The 24,035-nt window shown below is 42.9% G+C and overlaps 2 protein-coding genes across 2 annotated transcripts; one reads left to right on the top strand and one right to left on the bottom strand.

Moving 5' to 3' along the window:
* Positions 1-4,733: 4,733 nt before the first annotated feature.
* Positions 4,734-8,712, bottom strand: LOC143912978 (uncharacterized). The gene is made up of 3 exons (XM_077432460.1): positions 8,530-8,712; positions 6,727-7,798; positions 4,734-6,478 (listed from the first exon to the last, which is right to left on the bottom strand). Exons 2-3 carry the CDS (start codon positions 7,582-7,584, stop codon positions 5,624-5,626), a joined length of 1,713 nt encoding a protein of 570 aa, XP_077288586.1. The 5' UTR covers positions 7,585-7,798; positions 8,530-8,712; the 3' UTR covers positions 4,734-5,623.
* Positions 8,713-16,480: 7,768 nt separating this feature from the next.
* LOC143913131 (uncharacterized) lies at positions 16,481-23,843 on the top strand. Its single transcript, XM_077432738.1, has 10 exons — positions 16,481-16,656; positions 19,519-19,589; positions 19,669-21,759; positions 21,838-21,930; positions 22,018-22,158; positions 22,232-22,324; positions 22,400-22,498; positions 22,792-22,940; positions 23,016-23,232; positions 23,318-23,843. Exons 3-10 carry the CDS (start codon positions 19,693-19,695, stop codon positions 23,381-23,383), a joined length of 2,925 nt encoding a protein of 974 aa, XP_077288864.1. The 5' UTR covers positions 16,481-16,656; positions 19,519-19,589; positions 19,669-19,692; the 3' UTR covers positions 23,384-23,843.
* The last annotated feature ends 192 nt before the right edge of the window (positions 23,844-24,035 follow it).

Consider the following 24,035-nt stretch of genomic DNA (forward strand, 5'->3'; position numbering starts at 1 on the left):
AACTAGTGGTGCGCCAACTAGGAACTGGCCAGGAGTTATGGGAGCTGGGTTTGGAAGGTCGAAAGATGTGAGGGTTAAAGGGCGCGGGTACATTGCGCTTCGGTAAGCGGAATCTTCGTTCCGCGGAAATACGCGATTCGTCCAGAGGACGCGTAACTGTCTTGACTGGACGTCTCGCGCCAAAACAAGATAACGGATCACGACCCGTTGTGTGATGGCAATTCCGAGAATCGCTTGAAACTGTGGGCGCTTCTAGAGAGCCGCCCAATATCCAGCCGAAAGCTGTATTCATCATCGCGATGCGTCCTCCTCTGTCACCGCGTGACTTGGAGGGAACTAAAATGGTACGTTTGCCATTGCGTAATATCGTATGATAGGTGTCGCTGCCTATCACCATATCCACTGTACCGGGAATATCGAAAGACGGATCGGCAAGTGGGAGATGAAGCGGCAAATGGCTCCGAATCTCGGACACGTTGCGCGATGGAAGTTGATTCGCGATCTCGGGCATGATTGCGCAATCGAGATCAACACTGGAGCCCTGATTGGGGATGCGCGGTAGAATTTGAATTACCGCGCCACTAGTAATGGACATCCTATTTGAACCTATTCCTACCAGGTTGACGTCCATCCTTTTCGACTTTAAGGCGAGTCGCCTTCTTAAGTCTTCAGAGATGAGGTTGAGTTCGGAGCCGTTATCTAACAATGCTCGAACCTTGTGCGAACGCCCATCTCCGCCGCGAACTTGTACTTCCACGGTGGATAACAGGACAGTTCGGGCGTGAGAAGGCGATACGCGTCTCACCGAGTGTAAAACCAACGATGATTTTACGGGTTTGGCGTTCTCTGATTTCTTGGGGCTCCGACAATGTTTGGCCTTATTTGAAGGCGAAGTTTGGTATGGAGTTGAGTCATGCAACATGGTGTGATGGGCATGACCGCATTTGAAGCATCTCTGCTTTGTTTGGCACGCGTGAACTATGTGCCCTGGTCTCAAGCAGTTGAGACATAGTCGACGTTTTATGGCGTTCGACCTGCGCTCATCACCGCTCATTTGGCGGAATGATGGACAGGCTAGCAGAGAATGACTTCCGCTGCAACTGATGCAGGAGGGGCGTTCCCTCCTCACATGCAGAACTGCTGCCTTCGGATTCGTAATGGTTCTTGGTCGAGGATTCGACTCGCCTTTTAAGACGAAGTCGGCATTTGCCATCGATTGGCACTGAAGCGTCAGAAATTCGATGAGTTTGTGGAATGTGCACTCCTCATGTTTTGGCGCTTGAAGCTCCCATTGTCGAACCGTGTATCGATCGAGCTTCCTAGTGATGCACATGACCAAAATGTCGTCCCAAGTGTCGACCGGAACGCCTAAGTTGGCCAGTGCACGGACGTGCATGTTAAAATCGTCTATGCAGCGATGCAAACTTGCGTAACTATTGGACGCAATTTGTTCCGCGTCCAATATTGCGCGAATGTGGGACTGAACAACAATTTTTTTATTGTTGTAGCGCTGCTCCAGAATGGACCAAGCGCGGGAGAAGGAATCATCAGATAACTCTAAGCCACTGACTACGCGATTGGGTTCTCCTTTTAGGACTGCCAACAAGTATTGGAAACGGGCGAGTTGAGAAGTTTCGCCGGCCATAGCGACCAAGAAGCGTTGTGAGAAAAGGGGCCAATTTTGGACGTTGCCTTCGAAGGTGGGCAACTCCAAACGGGGCAATTTTATTGCCGAATTTGATTGCGATACAGCGGAAATCGTGACGGCAGCGCCACCTACCGGCGACGCGCTCAGTTGCAGCTCCCGCAATCTGAGCATTTCCATACATCGTTCGAGGGCGATTAAGTATTCCGTCTCGAACTCGTCAATGACGGACTCGGAGGCCCGAGCCTCCGCTTCGTCCAGCTCGTCAATCTGAGCTTGGACCGATTCGAAATCAGACAACAGAGGTTTAATTATCGCGAGTCTGATTTTGAGCATGGAAATACTCAGATCCCCCTCCAAATGGTTCGCATTTCTCGTTAACCGAGCGCGAATGCTTTTCCGCGTATTCCGAAGTGCTTCCATTTTGGACATCAAAAAAAATAAACAATGGACACGGGAAAAGAAACAAAATGGCGACCAAAAATCACAACAACAACAGAAAAATGCTAATTACGACCAACCTAGATTAGACGACGTTGGAAGACCAGCTCTGAAGACATACGGAATCGAAGGACCAAATGTACAGACTCCAGGGATGTTCAACTCGAGAGCACCCCCGAAGTCGGTTTTGTGAGATAACTAGTGGTAAGCTTGGGCGGGGCTGGTTTCCTCAAGGTGCCTTCCTTCGTCGTCGGTGGTCTGGTCTCTGCTGATGTCGGCTGCTCTGCTATGTCCCTTTCTCCTTCGTACAGTGTGCGTAAGTGAGTGTGATACAGGACAAAGGCGGGAAATTGTATAATAATGAAAACAGGTTGTAATTCTGTTTGTATGGTGACTGTATTTTATATATATATACTGAGATCATGCAGGGGGGACAGGGGGGGGGGGGTAACAAAGTAGCCACGCGTGCCTTTTGAGGTTAGCCACGCGTAGCTCAGTTGTCTGCCTTCTGGACGAAGACAGACCAAGCTTCCTCTGGTGCACACCGGACGGATACTGGAGCTGGTCTCCAAGTATCGTCACAGCCCTCACCAGCCTATAGCTGGTGATTTCGGTGGCGAGGTGGGCCCCGTAAACACCGGGGTGTTTACGCGCCAAACCGCTATCGACAACTGTCAGTTTGTGTGCTAACCGCTGTCTCAGGGTGGCCAGCACAAAAATATATCGGTCAAATCGTGGGTCGTAAGGCCACGAAAGCCGATCATCAGACATAGTCTGAACACATGCACTTCTTTTTTTATATAATTTATAATTTTTATATAATATAATTTATAAAAATTTAAGTTTGTACACAAGCAGCCGAACTCCTAGGCGCGGCCCTGTTTCCTTATATACAAATATTTACCCGGTGTATCGGATCTCCCTTATCACGGCCCCTGGCCTAGCTATTCCTTGTGGGAGGCCATGATGAACATGATCATTGATACCGCGGAGGGAAAAATTTAAATTTTCAATAACTAATATTTTGTTCAAGTAAATGAGGCTCATCATATGACCTTGAAGTTTTGTTCAAAATCAAATGATTTTGTTGAAAAAAAATATTTACTTTTAATCGAGGAAAATTACACTTGTTCCGTTGCTCTTTATTTCGTTTACAAACACGACTGGTATTCCTTAAATGACAAATATAATTGCCATTTCTTCACCGGACCGGGAGAAATCCCGAAAGTAAAAATTAGTCGCACTCAATCTTTTGTAGGTCTGCTTCATCCACAGGCACCAGTCAAAAATATCCTGCTCCTATGCCACCACTTTGGAACAAACAAAAAACCTTTGGCTTCGCTGGACAAACCAACGCAACTGTCTACCTTCGAAGAAACATCCCGCCTTCTATTCTTCGGTACATCATCATTTGATTTTTCTCAATCATATTTTCCAGCAATGCCGAAAACATCTTAAGGTCTATTCATACTAACACAGCACGTACCGGCAACTGCACATAACCAGCAATACGAAAAGTATTCTTTGCTATATTTTGAATGGACACATTCATGTCTAACATGGCGTAGACATTACAGCAGTAGCCGACAAAATCTACTCATACTATACAGCAGCACATGTCACTGTAATGGATCAAGCAAAACCGATTTACTTAGGCCACTGTGGAAATATTCGCGCACGACGTGACATCATAGTAGCGAGTGCACGCGTACTAACGAAGGTGCACATGTGCATACGAATATTCTCAGAAACTTCATATTGTGACAGTATTGTATCGTCGCGCTAGTGTATATGTAAGTCGATTTTGACTTGCACTCGGCTAAAACTTTTCTGAAACTACCGAAACCGTAGGGTGCTGTATAGTATAACAAAAAAGCGTTTTACCTAAGTGTCATCCTACATCGGACGGACAATATGAATATATCAGTCTTGTGCTCAAACCAATTTATAGCGTTTAGGAATACAAATAAAGAAAACTTATATTTATCATTTTAACAATGCAATTTATTCAATCATATTAACATAATAGATTACCTAGAGATATATCCGTAATGCATAAATTAATTCACAAGCATTCCTCCAGTGTAATGAAATTATATAATTAAAAACTATAAAGAAATTCTTAAAAAAAGTTATGTAAATAAATAGTGAAATCTATTATAGTTTGTAATGTTACAGTTCCAGCTGGAAATATAAATTTCTATGCTGAAAGCCGGGGGGCGTCATTTCAGCTTTTCCCAGGGGGGGGGGTAAAAATAATAATAAATTACATTAATTATTGTGTGTATACACATTATAATTATTATAATTCTCTATAATAATAATATATGAATATTTATTTAAAAAATACATTATACGTAAATATACCCGACATTCACTCGAATTGATTTTTCAATTCCTGCATTTAATTGATATTTGATCTACATATATCCTCGTAAGTCACGGAATGAATAAATACGAGGAGTCATTACAATGTTAACAATACTAAGAAAAAGGATGCACGTGTTCCGACTTTTAAAATGGGTAAAAATTTGCTATTCTAAAAAAGACAATCCTATTTAACAATTTGTTTCGTAGGATAAACGAGTTTTGCGAATATCTTTCAAACCAAGACAAACAAACAAAATATATTTGGCATTTTTTTTCTGGGTGTTTATCGACGTGTTTATACCCGAGTGTTCTAAAGAATTTCAAGTTTCCATTCTTGTTGGTTTACTATTTTAATTCATAATAATATATTAAACAACGTGGATAGTCCCGTTCAAATCTAGGGGAGGGCAGTTGCCCACCCTCGACCCCTCCCCCCCAAATGACGCCCCTGCTGAAAATTTCATTTTATTTCTGCACATGAACGTAAAAATAAAATATATTAAACTAAAAATACAATTTAAGCATAAATGGATGATACAAAAAGAACACCAAAAAATGACTTACTAAATTTTAATCGAAATCATATTTATTACATAACAACCTAATCAAGTAAAAAAAAAAAAATTATCAAACACGTCTCCATATACGTATGTATATATAAATAAATTATTTTTTTTATAAATACGGAATAAACTGTTACAAATGAAAAAGATTCATAAACAATCAAAAAATCGTCGATATATACAAACAAGCTGTAAATTAAGAAAATTTTTAAGTGTTTGGACCCAAAATTGGTTCACACCTTAAAATTGCAAACTTTGTATTAAGCAATGAAAAACAAAAAAGATGTTCGATTGTTTCCCATCGCCTTCAAAGAAGTTAGAATAAAAATATTTAATGACCATGAATATTAAGAAATTTAAATATAATACAGAAGACAACTGTGTTAAAAATCAATACTCATATCAAACGTGTAATAAATTAGATCTTCTATCCACATGCAAAGAACTCTGCAAAGGAAAAGATCTTAGATATTACACACTAAAGATATTTATATATTGACAAAAGTTGACACAATTCAAAAACACAACGTAAAAACTAAATTTGAACCGAATATGATTGAACAATTCATGGGAAACTTCACAGTTTTCAACACCCCAAATTCACTCAAATATCGTCCTCGTCTTCTTCATCGTCGTCCCCTATAAACCCGAAACAATTCTCCATGTCTTCCTTGGGATCCACCTGCTGCTTGGGTTGGCTCTGCGTCGTATTGGTCTTAACGTTGATCAACGGTTCGTCTTCGTCGTCGTCGACCATTTCAAACACCACTATGTGAGCTTCGTCGTCGTCAAAGTCCTCGACCTTCTTCACGATAGTCATATCTTCATCGCCTGCACCGACTTGATTTCTCACCCTGCGCTTCCTGCCGACCTTCAGGGCGTGTCTCTCCTCGTGCACGTTGGACTCGGGATCGTGCAGCGCCAAGTGCTTGATCAGATTCCCAACGTGTATGAACTTCTTGTGACATTCTTCGCACTCGTGTGTAGCCGTGTTGGCCTCCGGACGGACGTACCCCGGCGTGTGATAGAAGTTTTTATGACGTTTCAACAGTTGCTTCTGCCGTGAGCGATAGTCGCACATATCGCACTCGTAAGGTTTCTCGTTGGTATGGATGAACATGTGCGATTCTAAATGCACTTTGTATACAGAAGCGTACGGGCAGATTTTACATTTGAATGCCTTTTCACCGTTGTGCGATCTCGAGTGCTGCTTGTACGAGTATCTGTCGGAGAGGATCTTGCCGCAGCGTTTGCACTCATACGGTTTGTTGGTTGTGTGTAGTTTTTTAATGTGACTGCGGAGATCAGCCTTACGGCTACAAACAACAGGACAAATAGCACACTGGTAGCTCGGCCTCGATTCAGGAAAGTGCGTCAATCGGTGAGCTTTCAAGGAGTTTGATTGACTGAAGGCAGCGTCACATATATCACATTTATACGGTCTCTCGCCAGTGTGTATCTGAAATCATAATATGCAAACATTTTAGTAGGCAGTTGAAATGGATTTCAACAATAAAATGTACAGGTTAGTTTCAATGGACACTACACTTGATGACTTTACTTGAATAATATTAGGATTCCATATCCAGTGCCAAATTCTTTCCAAAACCAAAAAAAAAATATAGAAGCCTTTGAGTTGGGCGTTTTCAAGTCTATTATGCAACAGTTTTTTTTTTAAGACAATCAAACAAAAAAGCAAAAACATACCCGAATGTGTCTTTTCAATTTGAAAGTGTCAGGTGATGCATAGGTGCAATGAGGACATTGATAAGGTCGCTCCCCGGTGTGAGATCGTTGATGCCGTCTCAGTTTGGAGAGCTCGACGGCCGCATAGTCGCACTCGTTGCATTTGTGTGGACGTATCTTGGAGTGGCGGTACCGAATGTGTCGGACGATTTCACCAGCGGTCGTGAACCGGCAGTCGCACAACTTGCAATGGTATGGTTTGGTGCCCGTGTGAATGTTCTCGTGGTTGACGAGCGCGGCTTGAGAGCGGAAGCCCCGACTGCACACTGAGCACTTGTACGGTTTATTGTCCGAGTGACACTTCATGTGTTTGATGAGGGCAGTCCGTTTGGCGTTGGTGTAGTCGCAGTGGGGACAGTGGTGGAGCACCGCTTTGGCGGTTTTCTTCTCCACGAGATAGTCCGAGTCGTTGCCATCCCTCGACTCTTCGGCCTCGTCTTCAAAGTCGTAAACGGTGATATCGTTCTCTTCCTTCTCTTTGTTTTCCTCTTCGCCTTCCTCAACGATATAGACATAGCTGATTTCTTCCTCACCGTTTTCTATAACGGCTGTATCTTTCGTTGCTTCTGGAACTACTTCGGGAATTTCTTTCGGTTTTTCTTCGACTTCCTTAGTCGATGGCTGGAAGTAGAGCTGTCCATCTTCGTCAATGAAATAAGTACCATCTTGATCTACATTTGCTTCGGCGTCACTCGCTTCTTTCTGATTTGATTCGTGCTCATTCACGTTCAAATCTTGACCATAATTCTTGAAAAACTTTTGAATATCTTCGCCACTCTCCTCGAGGGCGGGAACTTCGATTTCTATTTTTGCAGACATCTTGTTTTTTTTTAATTATTCAATCGTTTCTTTTATGTAATTCCGTGAGTAGTGATGTTAAATTTTCATTTGAATTTTTCAAATGAACATAATTTGTAGTGACAGTTTCCAAGTCGTTGTTAACACAACGAATGAATTCAAGGAATTCAGTCAAAGTTCGACGAGTCTGTTGTAGCGATTGCAATTCCAAATTAAGTTCTTTTACTTCAGATTCCTGAAAACGAAAAAAAAAATTAAGAAATGGAAAAAATACAAGATTAAAATATCATTCGATATCACACACTCAACTTTAGACAAACTTTTTATTAAAATGTGAATGAAATTATTCGTTTTTAATATTAATTTCTAATTATTTCAATAATTGAGTATATGATACAATTAAAAGGGTAATATATATGTAATATACTACAATTATAATATCAAAAGTGATAAATAAAATCTAGCTTTCACTTAACTCAAAATAGGTAAACTACTTAAAAGTACACTTTCTATATAAGAGAAAATATTGAATTATTGCTCGAGTAATTATTATTATATTTGTACATTATTACAGATGATAATCAGTTGACAATCGACAATTGTCAGTAGAAGGTAATTCTGTATTTTTTTAGAGTGACCTAAATTTGATCCAAAACATTGTTTTTAATATAAATACATAGATATCAAAAAAGAGGCTAGCAATGAATTAAAGAAAGCAGAAGAGGTAGATTCAATAATAAGACCATATAAAACAAGTTTCAAAATAAATACTTGCCAAGATAAATAAATTGATAACTGTAACGTGAATAATTCATGGTTGACTACACAGTACGGTCAACTGTCAGTGTAGTCGTGCGATAAGAATGGGGGGTTAGAGGTTATGTCGAGTGTTTAAAGTGGTCGGTGGGGGTGTGGGGGGGTGGGGGTTGGGACGGGGACGGGGACGGGGGGGGAGCAGGAACTCACGGAAGTGGGCGGCTGCAGCTGCCGACTCATGGTACAGTCGCAGTTGCACTCGCAGTTGCAGTTGCAGCGAGGCACTCGCAAAGAGCGCCGACTCTGACTCCGACTCCACCCTCTGCAGCTTTCGCTCCAAATGACGCAAACGTCACCCGCCGTCCTTTCCGCTGTCGCGCCAGGCGGCCAACTGACGAGCACACGCCACGCTACTCTTAACGACACTTTCTACGACCTTAGCCACATATTTATCGATCCGACTGACACATTTATTTCGTCGTGTCTTTATGTTTATTTACACTTAAATTATCCTTTTCATATTGAAATTCTTTGTATGATATTATTTTTAGACTCATAATTAAAGTTTCTACGATTTGAAAGTTTTCTTCATTCCTAAATTATCTCTTTAAATCTTTACAATTTTATGAACTTAGTAAAAACGGTAGACAAAATTCATTTGATTTTTTTTTGATCGCACTTAATCACTTATGTGTATTTAGTAGGAAATAATAACATTTGATATCGAATGGTAACTTTAAAAAAAAAACGACTAGAAACGACGAACAGAATATTTCCCACAAGATAATTATCCACACAAGTGCTGCTGTACAAACGCCAGGTGCTCAATCGAGACACACCTGAAGTCAGTTTGTGAGATAGCTCGGGGTAAGCGTGGGCGGGGCTGGTCTCCTCAAGGTGCCTTCCTTCGTCGTCGGTGGTCTGGTCTCTGCTGATGGTGGCTGCTCTGCTCTGTCCCTTTCTCTTTCGTAGTGTGCGTGGGATGCGTGATGTGGAAAAGGGGACGGGAGAATATAATAACAACAGGTTGTAAGTCTGTTTGTATGGCGACTGTAATTTATATATATATAAATTATACAGAGATCAAGCAGAGGGACAAGGGGGGGGGGGAGTAAACAAAGTAACCGCGCGTGCCTTTTGAGGTTAGCCACGCGTAGCTCAGTTGTCTGCCTTCTGGGCGAAGACAGACCAGGCTTCCTCTGGCGCACACCGGACGGATACTGGAGCTGGTCTCCAAGTATCGTCTCAACCCACCAGTCTCCAGCTGGTGGTCGGTGGCAAGGAGCGAGGGCCCCGCAAACACCCAGTGTTTGCGCGTCAAACCGTTATGGAGAGCAGGCGATTGGTTGAAACGCGGTGTTCGGCTTCGGGAAACAATGTTTATTGGTTCAGGTACAGCGAGTGTGGGAGACGAGAGAGGTGTTGTCGGTTTCGAGGTCCGAAGGGAAGAGATGGCTTCCCGTGACGCGCTGACCGCCCTCGGGGCGAAAACACCTCCGTTTACGGCCAGCCTTTGGGGTTGCCACAATACTCCCCCCTTAGCCTTGGCGATACCACTTAGCTGGTACCCCAGCGTTACAGACGAAATAATGTCTTACAGTTACAGAAGCAAAATAATATTACAGTTACTTCCGACCTCTCTCGTGTCCTTTCTCTTGGTATCATACAAGTATTTAAAAAAAAAAAAAAAATGCATGTGGGCCACGAATGTACACACATAAGTAAACTAAAATACACATCAGTACAACATAAGTAAATCGAATACACATCAGTACAACATAAGTAAACTAAAATACACATCAGTACAACATAAGTAAATCGAATACCCGTACTTTCCACGGAAAGGTAAACATAGAACAGTAAGGAATAAAAGTTTTGGAATTTCGCTTCCCGGAGCTACAGCGTATGTGGAGGATCGTACAATTCATAACAGCCACCATTAGTTATAAAGACTGACAGTCTAATGTACACACGGAATGAGATCTAATAGCAGCGACTCCACGCTAGGCACACAAAAATAATATACCCATTACATATGGTAAGGAAAAAAAATCGGAATACATAGATAGACAAGAACACAATCATCTAAGGCTATTGCAATTAAAGCATTAAACTATAACAATATTTGAATAACTGATTATTCTAGGTAGAAATGCATTCCTGAAACTTCCGTGTGGCTATGGGCATTTCATGAGAAGCTAACATGTCATCATAATTGGGGTAGATACTAATACATATGCGAGTGCTTAATTACTAGTCCCTAAATCGAGCAGGAATTTGCGTGGTTCTTCCAGTGCGGGTCGTCGATGATGTAGGCATTGGTACTGACGGTGGTAGAGATTGCTCTGGAGGTGATGGTGATTGCTCCGACGAGGTCGGGGGTGGTCCAGGTGATAGCGCCAGTTCTAAGTATGCTGGCTTAACTCGGTCCATTGCCACGTTCACTTCCTTTCCCTTCTTCCTGATAGTCCAAATGTTGCCGTTTCTTTTTACAACTTCGAAAGGTCCTTGGTACGGGGGCTGGAAACCTGTTCGTGCTGCGTCGTGGCGCAGGAATATGTGCGTGCACGACTGCAGCTTTTGCGGTACGAAGGTCCTTTCTGTCCCGTGCCTTTTTACCGGGGACGGTCGAAGTTCTTCCATTTGCCGGCGGATTCTATTCACGAATTGGTGTTCGGTTATTGCCCTATTTGTGGAGAACATCTCTCCCGGTAACACCAGGGGTGTCCCGTACACCATCTCTGCTGCCGAGGCCTTAACGTCTTCCTTCAGTGCGGCTCGGAGTCCCAGTAGTGTTGTCGGGAGCGCATCGACCCAATTGTCGGTTGCCTGAGCCATGATAGCGGATTTCAATGAACGGTGCCATCTCTCAATCATCCCGTTGGCTTGAGGTCTATACGGTGTGGTTCTTTGTCGCCGGGTGCCTAGGATTTTCGTCAGCTCGGCGAATAACTCCGATTCGAATTGGCGCCCTTGATCGGTTTTGACTTCCTGGGGGACTCCGAATCTGGCGATCCAGCCTCCGTAGAAGGCTTTGCCGACTGTCTCTGCCCGTATGTCGGCGATTGGTATTGCTTCCGGCCAACGGGTGAAACGGTCTATTACGGTTAGGCAATATGAGAACCCTTGCGACAGCGGGAGTGGCCCCACTATGTCCATATGGACAAATGCGAAACGGTCGCTCGGCAGGTCGTACTCGGTGATCCCTGCCCGAGTGTGACGGCTGACTTTAGTGCGTTGGCATGTAATGCACGTTTTTGCCCAATGCCTAACGTCTTTTGAAATACTGGGCCATAAAAACCTTCTCCGTACCATGTCGACTGATGCGCGGGTTCCTGGATGGGCCAATCCGTGTATTCCGTCGAATACTTGACGCCTGAAGCGTTCTGGGATGTAAGGGCGAGGTCTGCCCGTTGATATATCGCACCAGATCTCCATATTGCTCTCCGGTTCAGGTATCCTGCGCCACTGTAAGCCGCTTGCGGTGTTCTTCCTCAGCTTCTCTAGGTTGGCGTCGTCGAGCTGAGCTTTTGCCAGTTCTTCGTAATTGATGCTATTGGGACAGGCGATCGCCTCCAGGCGAGACAAGGCATCTGCCACTACGTTCTCTTCTCCAGCCACGTGCTGTATATCCGTGGTGAACTGGCTGATGAAGTAAGCCTGCCGAATTTGACGCATGGTACCTTGGTCGGCTTTCTTTTTGAAAATAAACTGCAGTGGCTTATGGTCAGTAAATACCACAAACTTGCGGCCTTCGAGCATTACTTTAAAATGTTTGATGCCCTGGAATATGGCTGTTAGCTCCCTGTCGTACGTGCTGTATTTGGTTTGGGCGTCTGTCAACTTTTTTGAGTAAAAGGCGAGTGGTTTCCAGACGCCGTCTTGGCGTTGTTGGAGTACTGCTCCGACAGTGCTATCTGAAGCATCGACTGCGATTGAGAGTGGCGCTTCCGGGTCCGGGTGTACCAGCAATGTAGCGTCTGCCAGCTGGGTCTTGGTTTTTTGGAATGCTTCATCAGTGAGGGAAGTCCAAGCTACCGGGGTTTTGTCGTTTTTCTTCGAATTTTTCAGGAGGTCGTTCATCAGCCTTTGGTTCTCCGTCGCGTGGGGAATGAACTTCCTATAAAAGTTGACCATGGCTAAGAACCTCCTGAGGTCCTGGACTGTCCGAGGTTTGGGGTAGCTTCTGATGGCTTCTACCTTCTCCGGAGATGGTTTAATTCCATTCTTCGTAATCTGATGGCCCAGGAATTTCACCTCTGGTTTGCCCAGCTCGCATTTGTTGGCATTAATTCTTACTCCATAAGCCTGGAGTCTTCCGAAGACTTGCCTCAAGTGGTCTTTGTGCTGGGCTGGATTCTGTGATGCCACGAGTATGTCGTCGATGTAAATAAAACAGAAATCCAGCCCTCTGAGAACTTCGTCCATGAATCGTTGAAATGTTTGCGCTGCGTTCCTTAGGCCAAACGTCATGCACGGGAATTCGAATAGGCCAAATGGTGTGGTTATCGCAGTTTTTATGACGTCTCGTGGCTCCACTGGAATCTGGTGGAACGCCTTCACCAGGTCTATAACCGAGTACAAACAGGTGTTCATCAGATTATGATTAAAGTCCGCCATGTTTGGGATTGGGTACCTGTCTGGTACCGTGCATGCGTTCAACTGCCTGAAGTCTCCGCATGGGCGCCACTCGCCAGTTTTTTTTTGCACCAGATGGAGTGGGCTGGCCCAACTGCTGCTGGATGGCCGGCATGTCCCGTCTCTCTGCATCTGGGCGAACTCTGCTTTGGCAATCTTTAGTTTGTCCGGAGCTAGCCTTCTGGGTTTGGCAACTGTTGGTGGCCCTCGGGTTTCGATGTGGTGTGTCACGGAATGCTTCTTGGTGGTGGTCGACTTTTCGGGGCGAGTGATATCGTCGAACTGAGCCAACAGCTCCTCATACTCTGTGGGGCGAGATACGACCCGCAACCCTAGTGAATGACCCGTTTCGATGCCGACTTGGCGTGACTGCGTTGTCTGTGCATCGGTCAGTCGGCGCCTTTTCAAGTCGACGATGATGCCGTACTTGGCGAGGAAGTCAGCTCCGATTATCGCTCGTGGAACTGCCGCCACTATGAACGACCATGGATATTGGCGTCGGAGACCGATGTTCACCACCATCTCTTGTGTTCCGTATGTGGCGATTCGCGATCCATTGGCGGCACGAAGTTCCAATTGCGCGGGTCGATTGCGGTTCTCTGGGGGGGCGGGGAGAACGGAGACGTCGGCACCTGTGTCGATGAGAAAGCTCATCCCGGTTCTCTGGTCTCGAACGAAGAGACGAGAGTTGTGAGGCCCGCCGGTTGTTGAGTTGACCGACGGGCTTACTCGTTTCCCGCTTTCTTGAAACTGCACGGTGGTTCGCATCTGTGCGAGCGGTTACCGTACCTCTGATGGAATCGACACGTGTCGAACGTTGTCTTGTTATGGGGGCCGCGGTTTGAATTCTTCGGTCCTCTTCGCTCTTGCGCGCGCAGCATTTGTTTAATCTCCTGCATGCTCTGGTCCGCCGAGGCTATCCAGTCTTCGCAGTTCCGCAACCTAGCTTCTACGCTGGAACGGTGTGGTGCTGGAGGTGCGTGGGTGCGTGAAAAGGCGTCCACGTGCGGGCACGGTGCGGTGCTGGGGTATTCCGCGGGAGCGGGGGCGGGGGCGGGGGCGGTAGCGGGGGCCGGGGCGAGGGCGGAGGCTGAGGGGGCAGCGCTTAGCTGGAAAACGTCGACCGGCCGCTGTGTCTCGAAAACGCGGTCTGCGACCGCCGTCAGCTCTTTTATGTTGGTCGTCGTCATCGTTGCGAGCGCCGACTGCACGGGAACTGGAAGTCTTCGCGTCCACATGACTCTCAAGAAATCTGTCGAGCACGTGTTGCCCGCGGTCGCCTTCATATGGAACCACAAGTCTGATGGTCGGCTGTCGCTGATCTGAAGATTCGCCATCAGTCTGTTGATGCGATTGTCGTGGCTGTCCGAGAACGCCTCTACCAATCTTCTTTTGGTAGTTTCATAACGGTTTCCCTTGGCCTGCTCCAAAAGGATGTCTCGGATGAGCGGGAGGAACTTGTTGTCGAGGAGTCCCACGACCGTGGCGAATTTCGCCTCGTCCGACTTGATGAGCGCGCACGGAAACTGTGTTTCGAGTCGTGCGAACCACAGCTCGGGCGCTTCGTCCCAGAAGGGCGGAACGCGCACGGCTATCCTCGCCACTTCTATCTCTGCTCCTGAATAGGCTTCTGCCGCGGGGGTAGAGGCGGGGGTGGCGGCGGGGGCCTCGTCGAGAAGGCCTGTGATGATGGGCGCCATGCTTGTACCGTACGTTTTTGACAGCTGCGTGTTTTGACAGCTGCGTGTTTTGACAGATGCGTGTTCTTGTTTTGTAGGGGTCACCAGTTATGGAGAGCAGGCGATTGATTGAAACGCGGTGTTCGGCTTCGGGAAACAATGTTTATTGGTTCAGGTACAGCGAGTGTGGGAGACGAGAGAGGTGTTGTCGGTTTCGAGGTCCGAAGGGAAGAGATGGCTTCCCGTGACGCGCTGACCGCCCTCGGGGCGAAAACACCTCCGTTTACGGCCAGCCTTTGGGGTTGCCACACCGTTATCGACTACTGTCAGTTTGTGAGCCAACCGCTGTCTCATGGTCCGTACGCACCAACCCAACGACGATTTTGGGCCAACTTTTAAAACCAGTAGCGTACAAAATATCGAAATAAAAATTAAATAAAAAAATTGAAATTAAATATCAAAATTAAGCTAACGAGCGAGATTGAGCTAAAATTAGATCATCGTTGATGTTTTGAATTACAACAATGTTTTGAATTACGACGATACGCATTACAACCAGAAAAATATTATAATTACGAGCGAAAAAAACCTTGTTATTGTTTCTTATAAGTCGTCACGATAACTACTGTGTTTCGCCGTCGATGAAATATTTAACAAAAAAAATGTCGGTGATTTGTCAAAGGGTTTTTTTTTCTTTCGTCGAAATAAAATTAATAATCACACATTATCCGATAAATTTTACCTCTGAGATGGATTTAATTATTTGATTTATTTCGACGAGAGAAACAATTGAAGACATTATCCGATAAAATTTACCTCTGAAATGATTTAATTAATTGATTTATTTCGACGAGAGAAACAATTGACGACTAAAAAAATTTCGTTTGATAAACCGACAACGTGCCGGGTTGGGACCATCGCTCGGTCACCCATACTAACACATGATATATTCTCAGTAACTGCGCATTACGGGGAAGTAAAAATAATAATTCTTTGATTTTTTTTCGATCTTAGTGCGTATCTTCGTAAGTCAAAACATCTTCGACAAACAAAAGTCGAGGATTACCTGTATGTGATTGTTGATGATCTAATTTTAGGTCAATCTCGAAAATTCATTTAAATTGGGCATGTTCTGTTTTAACTTTCAATATTTTATTTTAAATTTAATATATTGATTATAATTTTATTTTGATATTTGAATTTAATTTTAATACAATAATAATGGCGCGTAAACACCGCAGTGTTTACGCGCCAAACCGTTATTGTCAGTGGCTGGCCGTCCGGGTAGCCAGCACAAAAATATATCGGCCAACTCGTGGGTCGTAAGGCCACGAAATCCGACCATCAGACGTAGTCTGAAAAAGTGCTACTCTTTTTTATTACAATAATCTCAAGTAAGTTTGATTATAGTGAGAGAGCAATTTCTGTAAATTGACTCGTAATTGCAAATATTCGTATTTTATCTCCTACTTGTTTAATGCTTAATTTAACATCAAAATATGTAAAAGCTATTTCGATAAAGATAAATAGTATAATAAATTATACGAAAATTGTTCATTTTGATGGGAAAAATCAAAAATATTTAAATTTAAATCTACATCAATTTTACTTAAATCAGTATATTCGATTATAATTTTTATGTAAATAAAAAAATTTCACCTAAAAATAGCATTTGCATAATGCAACAAAAAATGCCAAAATATCGCGCAAACGAACAATTTAACAATAATCGAAGGCGTGCTCAGAATAAAACAGTTAAATTTGAGCGAATTCAACCGAGCGTATTCGCTTTCACGAACAATGACAAAGGCAGTGTTGCGACAGGTGTCAATGTCGTGTAAATAGAGTCGGTGATTAATCGCGTGTGGCAACACAGGGTCGTCCCGCCGGAGCCGGCGAGCACCGCCATCTTAGCGGCTGGAGACGCCGCCCCCCGACACCCCCGCTCCGGAGGCCCCTCGGGGGAGACGCCGCCCCACCCGCCCGCTCGCCTGCCGCCCCCGCGCACCCCGCTTCCACCGTGAGTAGTCCGCCGCCCCGACCCCCGCCCCGCTCCCCGGCCCCCGCCGCGACCCGCGCTCGAGAGGCATCGCCCCGCGGCCCCCAGCGCCCTCTCGTTCGCCCCTCTCCCCTCTCCCCTCACTCGTGCCGTTTCGCGGGCTTTGCATTATCGAACGCCCCCTCCCCGATCCCGTTCCCGCGCACCCGTCGCCTTCGATGCTAAATGGCGGGAACGCTCTGCGGGGCGACGCGGTGACAGGAAAGGGGCCTGTCATCACCCCTCGCCGAGAACGAGCGCTCCGCCCTCCTTTCACCCGCAATCGCCCCTCGAAATAGCTATCCCGCCAAAATTCGAATCGACCTGTCAGTTTGCTCTAATTTTTACAACGCTTGGTACCAACCAATAAAAAAATTGTTTTATTTTGGCCAACACACCTCACTTTACGCATGTATACAAATCAAATGACAATTAATCGCTTTGCTGACTTTCTATGAACTGAATTTGGTTTTGCATAACCGATCCAACGCACTTGTATGTCTATTTTAGTAGTACAATGTGTGAGCAAACGCAAACATTTCACATGGTTAAGGTTTATACGAAGCTCTGTCTAAACAGTCCTCATATAGGTCAGTTCTTTTCAATGAAAAAGTCCCTATTGTCCATCCGATAAGTTCATTCAGTATCTTTTCTACTGTGCGTTTTTAATATGTAGTATGAATAGAATCAATATTAATGCGTTTTATGTAGTCATATCAACATAGTATAATAAATTACTTATGCATGTTTGTATAAATTAAACTGACAAGTGTTTTTGCATATGTCCGCTATCGTCGTCGGCATACAATAGAAATCTAATAATTGCGTTGTTTATATATTTTAGATTTTGACAATTTTTTATGTGTGTATGAAAATATCTATATTAAATTGTTTCTTTTTTTTCAGTGTATTGTTATTTTTTCGCCTTAGTGATATACAATTTGAGGTTAAGTTGAGACTCAATTGTCTGGATTAAATGTGGAATAAAATACACATAATGGTTGAGTGAAGAAAAAACGAGACAAATAACTTTTGTATGAAAATATACTCTTCCTTTCAAGATTTCATAACATCTCGTCATGAGCTTCTAAATATCTACAAATAATGTACAATTCATTATTTTCATGTATTGAAATTATTTGTTTTGTATAATTGGAATTTTGTATTTGAATGTCTTCTTCGATTGATTGATTGATGTCGTCTGGAATTTGATGGATGATCCACATCTACTCTTCCCGGTTTTGTGCCAAATTGAAGACAGCGTTAAGGGACGATCCTGTCAGTTCTTTGATTTGGTCTGATCATCTTTTGGGAGACCATCCTCTCGCTCGCCTTCTCTCCAGCGTTCCAATGACTACCAGCCTCTCTAGTCTCTCCACATTCTTCTTGGTAATATACAGACAAAGTAGGAAAAACCCTCTTCCTACATGTTGTGGATAGTCTCTCTAAAACTGCCAAATCTTTGAAGATGGGGATGTTCATACCACATTTCGAATGCATCTAGCATGTCCCTTTCTCTCTTATATTTGAATATAAATCATGATGAAATTGCACTTAATAACATTCGTAACTCTGTTAATGGATTTTTGTAGTGCTGATTATATGTTTGATAAAAATAATTATGTTTTATCCTATTTAATTATTTACATATTCAACTCGGTTGATTGCTTACACACACAAACATTAAAATACAATTACAATTATATATATATTTTTGGAGGATATCATTAATACGTGGTTGAAATTCAATTCTTATTAAACTAGTACATAGTTGAAACGTTGCTTGCTGTATACACACATACATATATAAGTTTTCAAATGTAGAACAAAAGATTCGTCTAAACTTGCAGCAAATCACCCGATTGATTATTATTAATACATCCATATTATTATTGACTTTTAACCTAGGTTATGCATCTCTGTATAGCATCCGAGCCATGACCTTTCCGATTGTTGTCCGTTACAACGGCAAAACAAACACGACTTATCACAACGTACACTATTATTCGAATCGGCATATGTAATTATGTGTTTAATGAGATAAATATCAGTCACACTTAAATTAGAACCTTGATTTCTTTTCACGGTTATCTATGTATTTTTTTTTTTTTTACTCCCATCAGCTGATTTTCCGTGCTCGCACACACAAAGACACACCTTCGTGTGCGAGCCTCTGTATAGTATGTCTAAAAATGATACGGATAAGTCTTGAGCAAGCTTTGGCATTATACCGAACAACACCTGGTGACGTCGTTTGTGAACTTAATTTATGATCTGCACAATCTCGGTGCAAATATGTTAAAAATACTAAGGGATAATGTACGTTGTACCAGTTTTGTTTATTTTAAATCCGTTTGTTTGTAGTATTTTAACGGCGTATTATTTTCTTTGTTTGTGAAAATTGTATGTATCATTTCTTTAAATACTTTTGAAATTTCGTCAACACTCTTTTGATTCTTTTATTGCTCGTATTTTACTGATAAAATTCTGGGTAAATATTGGTATGGTGATTTTTATTTTCGCATAATCTCTATAGTAACACGATTATCAAATTTTCAACATTGGGTGTATTTTTGAACTGATTACACTTTTTTTTTGTGTTTAAATAAAAAAATACGTCATTGCGGAGCCTATATACGCCCACTCGGAACAAAGACCTACCCGACACTTCTTCGTTAGTGAGCAAGTCGGAACCACGTGACTTAGTACATGTTATAAATTTCACTCGTACATGTTTCAAAATATTTATAACACTTCCGTACTATGCATTAAATAAAGTATGTACTAATAAAATGTTTAACAAAAGAAAAAAATCAGCTGTTTCATTTATTTTTTTGGTTTTAGTACTCGGAGTCGAAGCTACGGAGACTTCAATTATGTTAATCAAATCAAGATATATTTTCATATTTTATCGAGTGAGTCTTTTGCTTACTTTTTGATGTGCCAAATGTGTGTTTTTATTCTGTTGAACTATACCGATGTTTTTAATTACAGGTGTGTTGAGTTGCATGTGTGATAATGTGGCTTCGCAGCGAGAAGAAGGAACGGCATCTCCTATCACCAGCCATAGGACAGTCTCGGTCGAACAGAAGCACTATTAAAAGAACCTCGCCTTCGACGTCTAGTCAACGTGCGAGTGCTAAAGTCAACGGATCATGGAAGCAGGTCATAAAGCGCGACGTTGCACGCAACGGTCTGAAAAAGCTCAAAACACTGGAATCTCTCCCCGTACAAACCGTCAAAACCATTCAAACCTCGAAAGTGTTGCGCGTCATCAAAAGAGACCCGCCCAAGACTGAGCCGAAGAGTGAAGTCTTGCCCGTTCCGAACGGTAGGAAAATGTCGGCATCTCGCGTGCTGAAGGACAACACGTACTTCAGCAGGAACATGCAAAAGTCCACGAGCACTATTCGGACGAGGACGAACGTCCGGGAGAGCATGCCTCAGGTGAAGACGCCCGATAAGCTATCGCCGCTCCGGCCGAAGAGTCTCTTCGTTAACAGGATCGAGGCTAAGAAGAGTCAGCCGTGCGGGCGCGGCATCACCGAAGAGGAAAAGATACAGAAGATAGTCGAGGGGAATTCTAAAGAGCAGCTGTTGCATCGTTCGCTGTACCCGAATGAAAATTTGATCAAGGAAAACAATGGGAACATTTTACGATCTAATTTTAATAATAATACTCTATCGTTGAGGGAGAATCGACCCATCAGTTGCGATTCAAACAATTCTAAAGGACACGGCTTGATTCGGAACAACAATAATTATAGTATTTCGTCGCCGAGAAAGAGCACCCGGTTGGAAAAGTCCGAACGGTCGACCGTCGTGAACGGCTCTCCCTGTCGGAAAGCCAGACAGATGCCCAGACGTCCCATCAGTCAGACGGTGCCTAATTCGCCACGTCCTCGAATATCGGCGCGACGACAAAACAGCAACGATAACAAACCGACGCTGCGCAACACCGAAGTCAACACGAGCAAAATGGAAGACAAAGGCATCGAAGTGCCGACGGCTGAAATTGTCGATTGGGTAGCAGTCGTCGATCCCGACTTGACCATGTATGAAAAAGACCTCGACAAGTGTGTCGAATCCGATTGCGTCTTGTCCGGCGAGGAGTCCGATTGTGACGCCGCCGTCTTAGAAAGCAGTCAATTCTGTCTAGCCGAAGACAGGCTGAACACTTACATGACGATCGACAATGAAAACTTTGTCAAGATAAAAACAAACGTAGACCAACACAAGGAGGCCATCAATAAGGTCTTCGGACGGTGTAACAGTCTCGACAGAAAGCCCACCGTCAGCAAGGACAAGCTAAACGACGCCGCCAAATGCCGGAAACTGTCCACGCTGCGGAAGAGCCTCAGCGACAGCCGAGGCGCTAAACGGAGATCGTCGGCGATCGAACTCAACCGCACATATTCGGTCGCAAAAGCCGAGGAGAACCTGAGACGTGTTTCGTGCGAACGCCTCTTGAGCGTCAGCAAGAGCTGCGAAGGAGAGGACGTGAACGGAAACAACGATGTGCCGAGATTGGCCTCGTTAGAGGAGATGGACATTCAACCGTCGGACAACGAAGACGACAAACAGTTTTATAAGACGGTCGACGAGTTGAACATCGAGACCGAAGAGATGCTCAAGTTAAAGTCGGCCGTGCGGTCTATCCGGTTCAACTCGCCCGATCAATTCGAACAGACTAGCATCGATTATACATATGATAAAGTCAAAACTACCATCGACGAGGCTTCTCTGACGCGAGACAGTCAGATCGACGACACCGTCGGCAGCTTGACGAGTTGCGAAGACGTCTTGAGAACTATAGAGCAGCCGGATTTCATATCGATGTTGGCCGAAGCCGGTGTCGAGGATATCAACGATAACAGCGGGAGGGGCTTGCACAAACGCTGGTCTAATTGCGGTCTGCCCGAGGACGAGGACGAAGTGTTTTCCGGATATGAAAAGCAAGAGAATTCCATCATCAATACTAGGACGGCGATCGAGCGGCTGGAGGCTTTGAGTGATCTCCAATTACAGCCGACGAGCTTTCTAGCCGATATTAGCCAGTCGTTGGCCGCAGCCGGAGACGGATGGGTACAGTGGAAAAATTATATGCTTAGTGTTTGTTTTGTAATGTGTGCTTTTGTACTTAGTTGTGTTATTCTTTTGCAGCTATCGGCCGGAGAAGGAGATATAAGATTAGATTCTTTACACGCCGAATCGTCGGAACTGCTCAGTTGTCAAGAAGCTCATTCAGAAATACAGGTACAATATAATCTCGCGTTTTATTTCGTACTCTCGTAATTGTTTTGAAATAATCTTTAATTTATTTATTTTTTGTATGTGTTTTAGAACGACGGTTCCGATATGGTCGCATCGTGTGTCTCCCTATGCTCGCCCGGAAGCTCCGATGCAGTCTCCGGTCAGCAGTCGTCGCCGGATCAACTCGACTCTTGGGTCGATGTCTTCGATCCGTACCTCTTCATTAAACAAGTATTTATTTGGGTTTTTTTGTGTTGTAGCATATATATTTATTTTATTGTTATTAACCTTGAATAATTTGCAGTTGCCTCCGTTGGAGACTGTACTTCCGGACGCTCCTAGAGGACGGTGTCCAGCTCTTCCGTTGAGGACGAGGACGAGCCCCGAATTGAGCTTGGTGCGTATTTATAAAGATGTAATCTAAATGTTATGTTCATATGTAAGTGCAATTATTTATTTTTTTATTATATAGGTTTTGGATTTGGACGAGACGTTGGTGCATTGCTCTTTGCAAGAATTACCGGATGCTTCGTTCAGCTTTCCCGTTCTGTTTCAAGATTGTCATTATATGGTAGTAATTTATTTACATCTATATTTTTTGATTTTTAAATGCTTTTTATTATTACGAAATTATGTTCACAATACATCTTATATCTATTTTAATAGCTACTGATCTACTGATCATTTTCTATTTTACAATTTTAATTTAATTTGGTTAGTAATCACAGTATTATATTATTCTAATGTTAATCTAAAGCATAATAGGAAAAAGAGCTCAAAAACCTATTTACAATCCTTTTTTACATCTATATGAAGTGATGGATTTATATGGCAATCTAATTTTGTATTTCATTCTATATATAGGTTCATGTTAGAACTCGTCCGCACTTTGCCGAATTCCTATCGAGAGTCTCGCAGTTGTATGAGGTTATTTTATTCACGGCCTCCAAGCGAGTGTATGCTGATAAATTGTTGAATCTTTTGGATCCCCATCGGAGATGGATTAAGTATAGGTATGTTGGATAAGATTTTCTTTTTTTTGTAGTGGTAATTTTTTTTTATAATAATTGTTTTATTTTGGATTGTAGGTTGTTCAGAGAGCATTGCTTATTAGTCAACGGAAACTATATAAAGGATCTGTCCATTCTTGGACGCGACTTGAGCAAGACGGTTATCGTTGATAATTCGCCGCAGGCTTTCGGTTACCAATTGGAAAATGGTATACCTATTGTGAGTTGGTTTGTCGATCGTAGCGATCGTGAACTTTTGAATCTGTTGCCGTTCTTAGAGCATCTCGCTTCTGTGGTATGTGTGTTTGTGATTTTGTATTGTGTTATTTGTGTTTGGTGTGTTGATTTTAATTTAATGAATTTTTTGTTGACGTTTTCAGAAGGAAGACGTGAGGCCGATCATCAGAGAAAAGTATAAATTGTTCACCTACTTACCACCCGATTAATCGCTGCCTTTACATTACGTTAAAGTTCGCTGCCTTTACATTTTACTTTGGGGCGTAGAGAATTTTAGCCGTTTTTAGGGATTATGTACAGCGTTCTTGCAGAACAGTCAACTTAATTAGTATGGTGGTTTTTAGAACACATTGGTTGTTTTACTGTGTATAAAATCTAATGACTTTTATTCTAGTATACAATGCAGAAACATTTAGATAGTGAATTTCATCATTTTCAACTTAGATCATTTCGTAAAATTTGATGAAGTCACGAATGTGTCTTTCGGTAGAATAAATTTTGCTGTTTTTTTTTTTCTTCTAATTTTGTTGTCAATTTTTGTAGTTTCATCAATTCATCTATTTCGGTTTTGACTCTTTACATCTCTACTAGTTAAATAAGATCAAAAATGTTTTATGAAATAAATTCTATTGTATAGAACGTGTACTATAGTTTATGTTTAGTGGCTAGATTTTTATTTTTATTTTTTTCTCCTTATTGTAAATACGAGTTGCTTGGATTTTGAATATATATATATATATATATATATATATATATATATATATATATATATATATATATATATATATAATATGTATAATATGTATATATAATATGTATATATATATATATATATATATATATATAATATGTATATATATA

This window comes from Arctopsyche grandis, chromosome 6 (genome assembly GCF_051622035.1).
Source record: "Arctopsyche grandis isolate Sample6627 chromosome 6, ASM5162203v2, whole genome shotgun sequence".
NCBI lineage: Eukaryota > Metazoa > Arthropoda > Insecta > Trichoptera > Hydropsychidae > Arctopsyche > Arctopsyche grandis.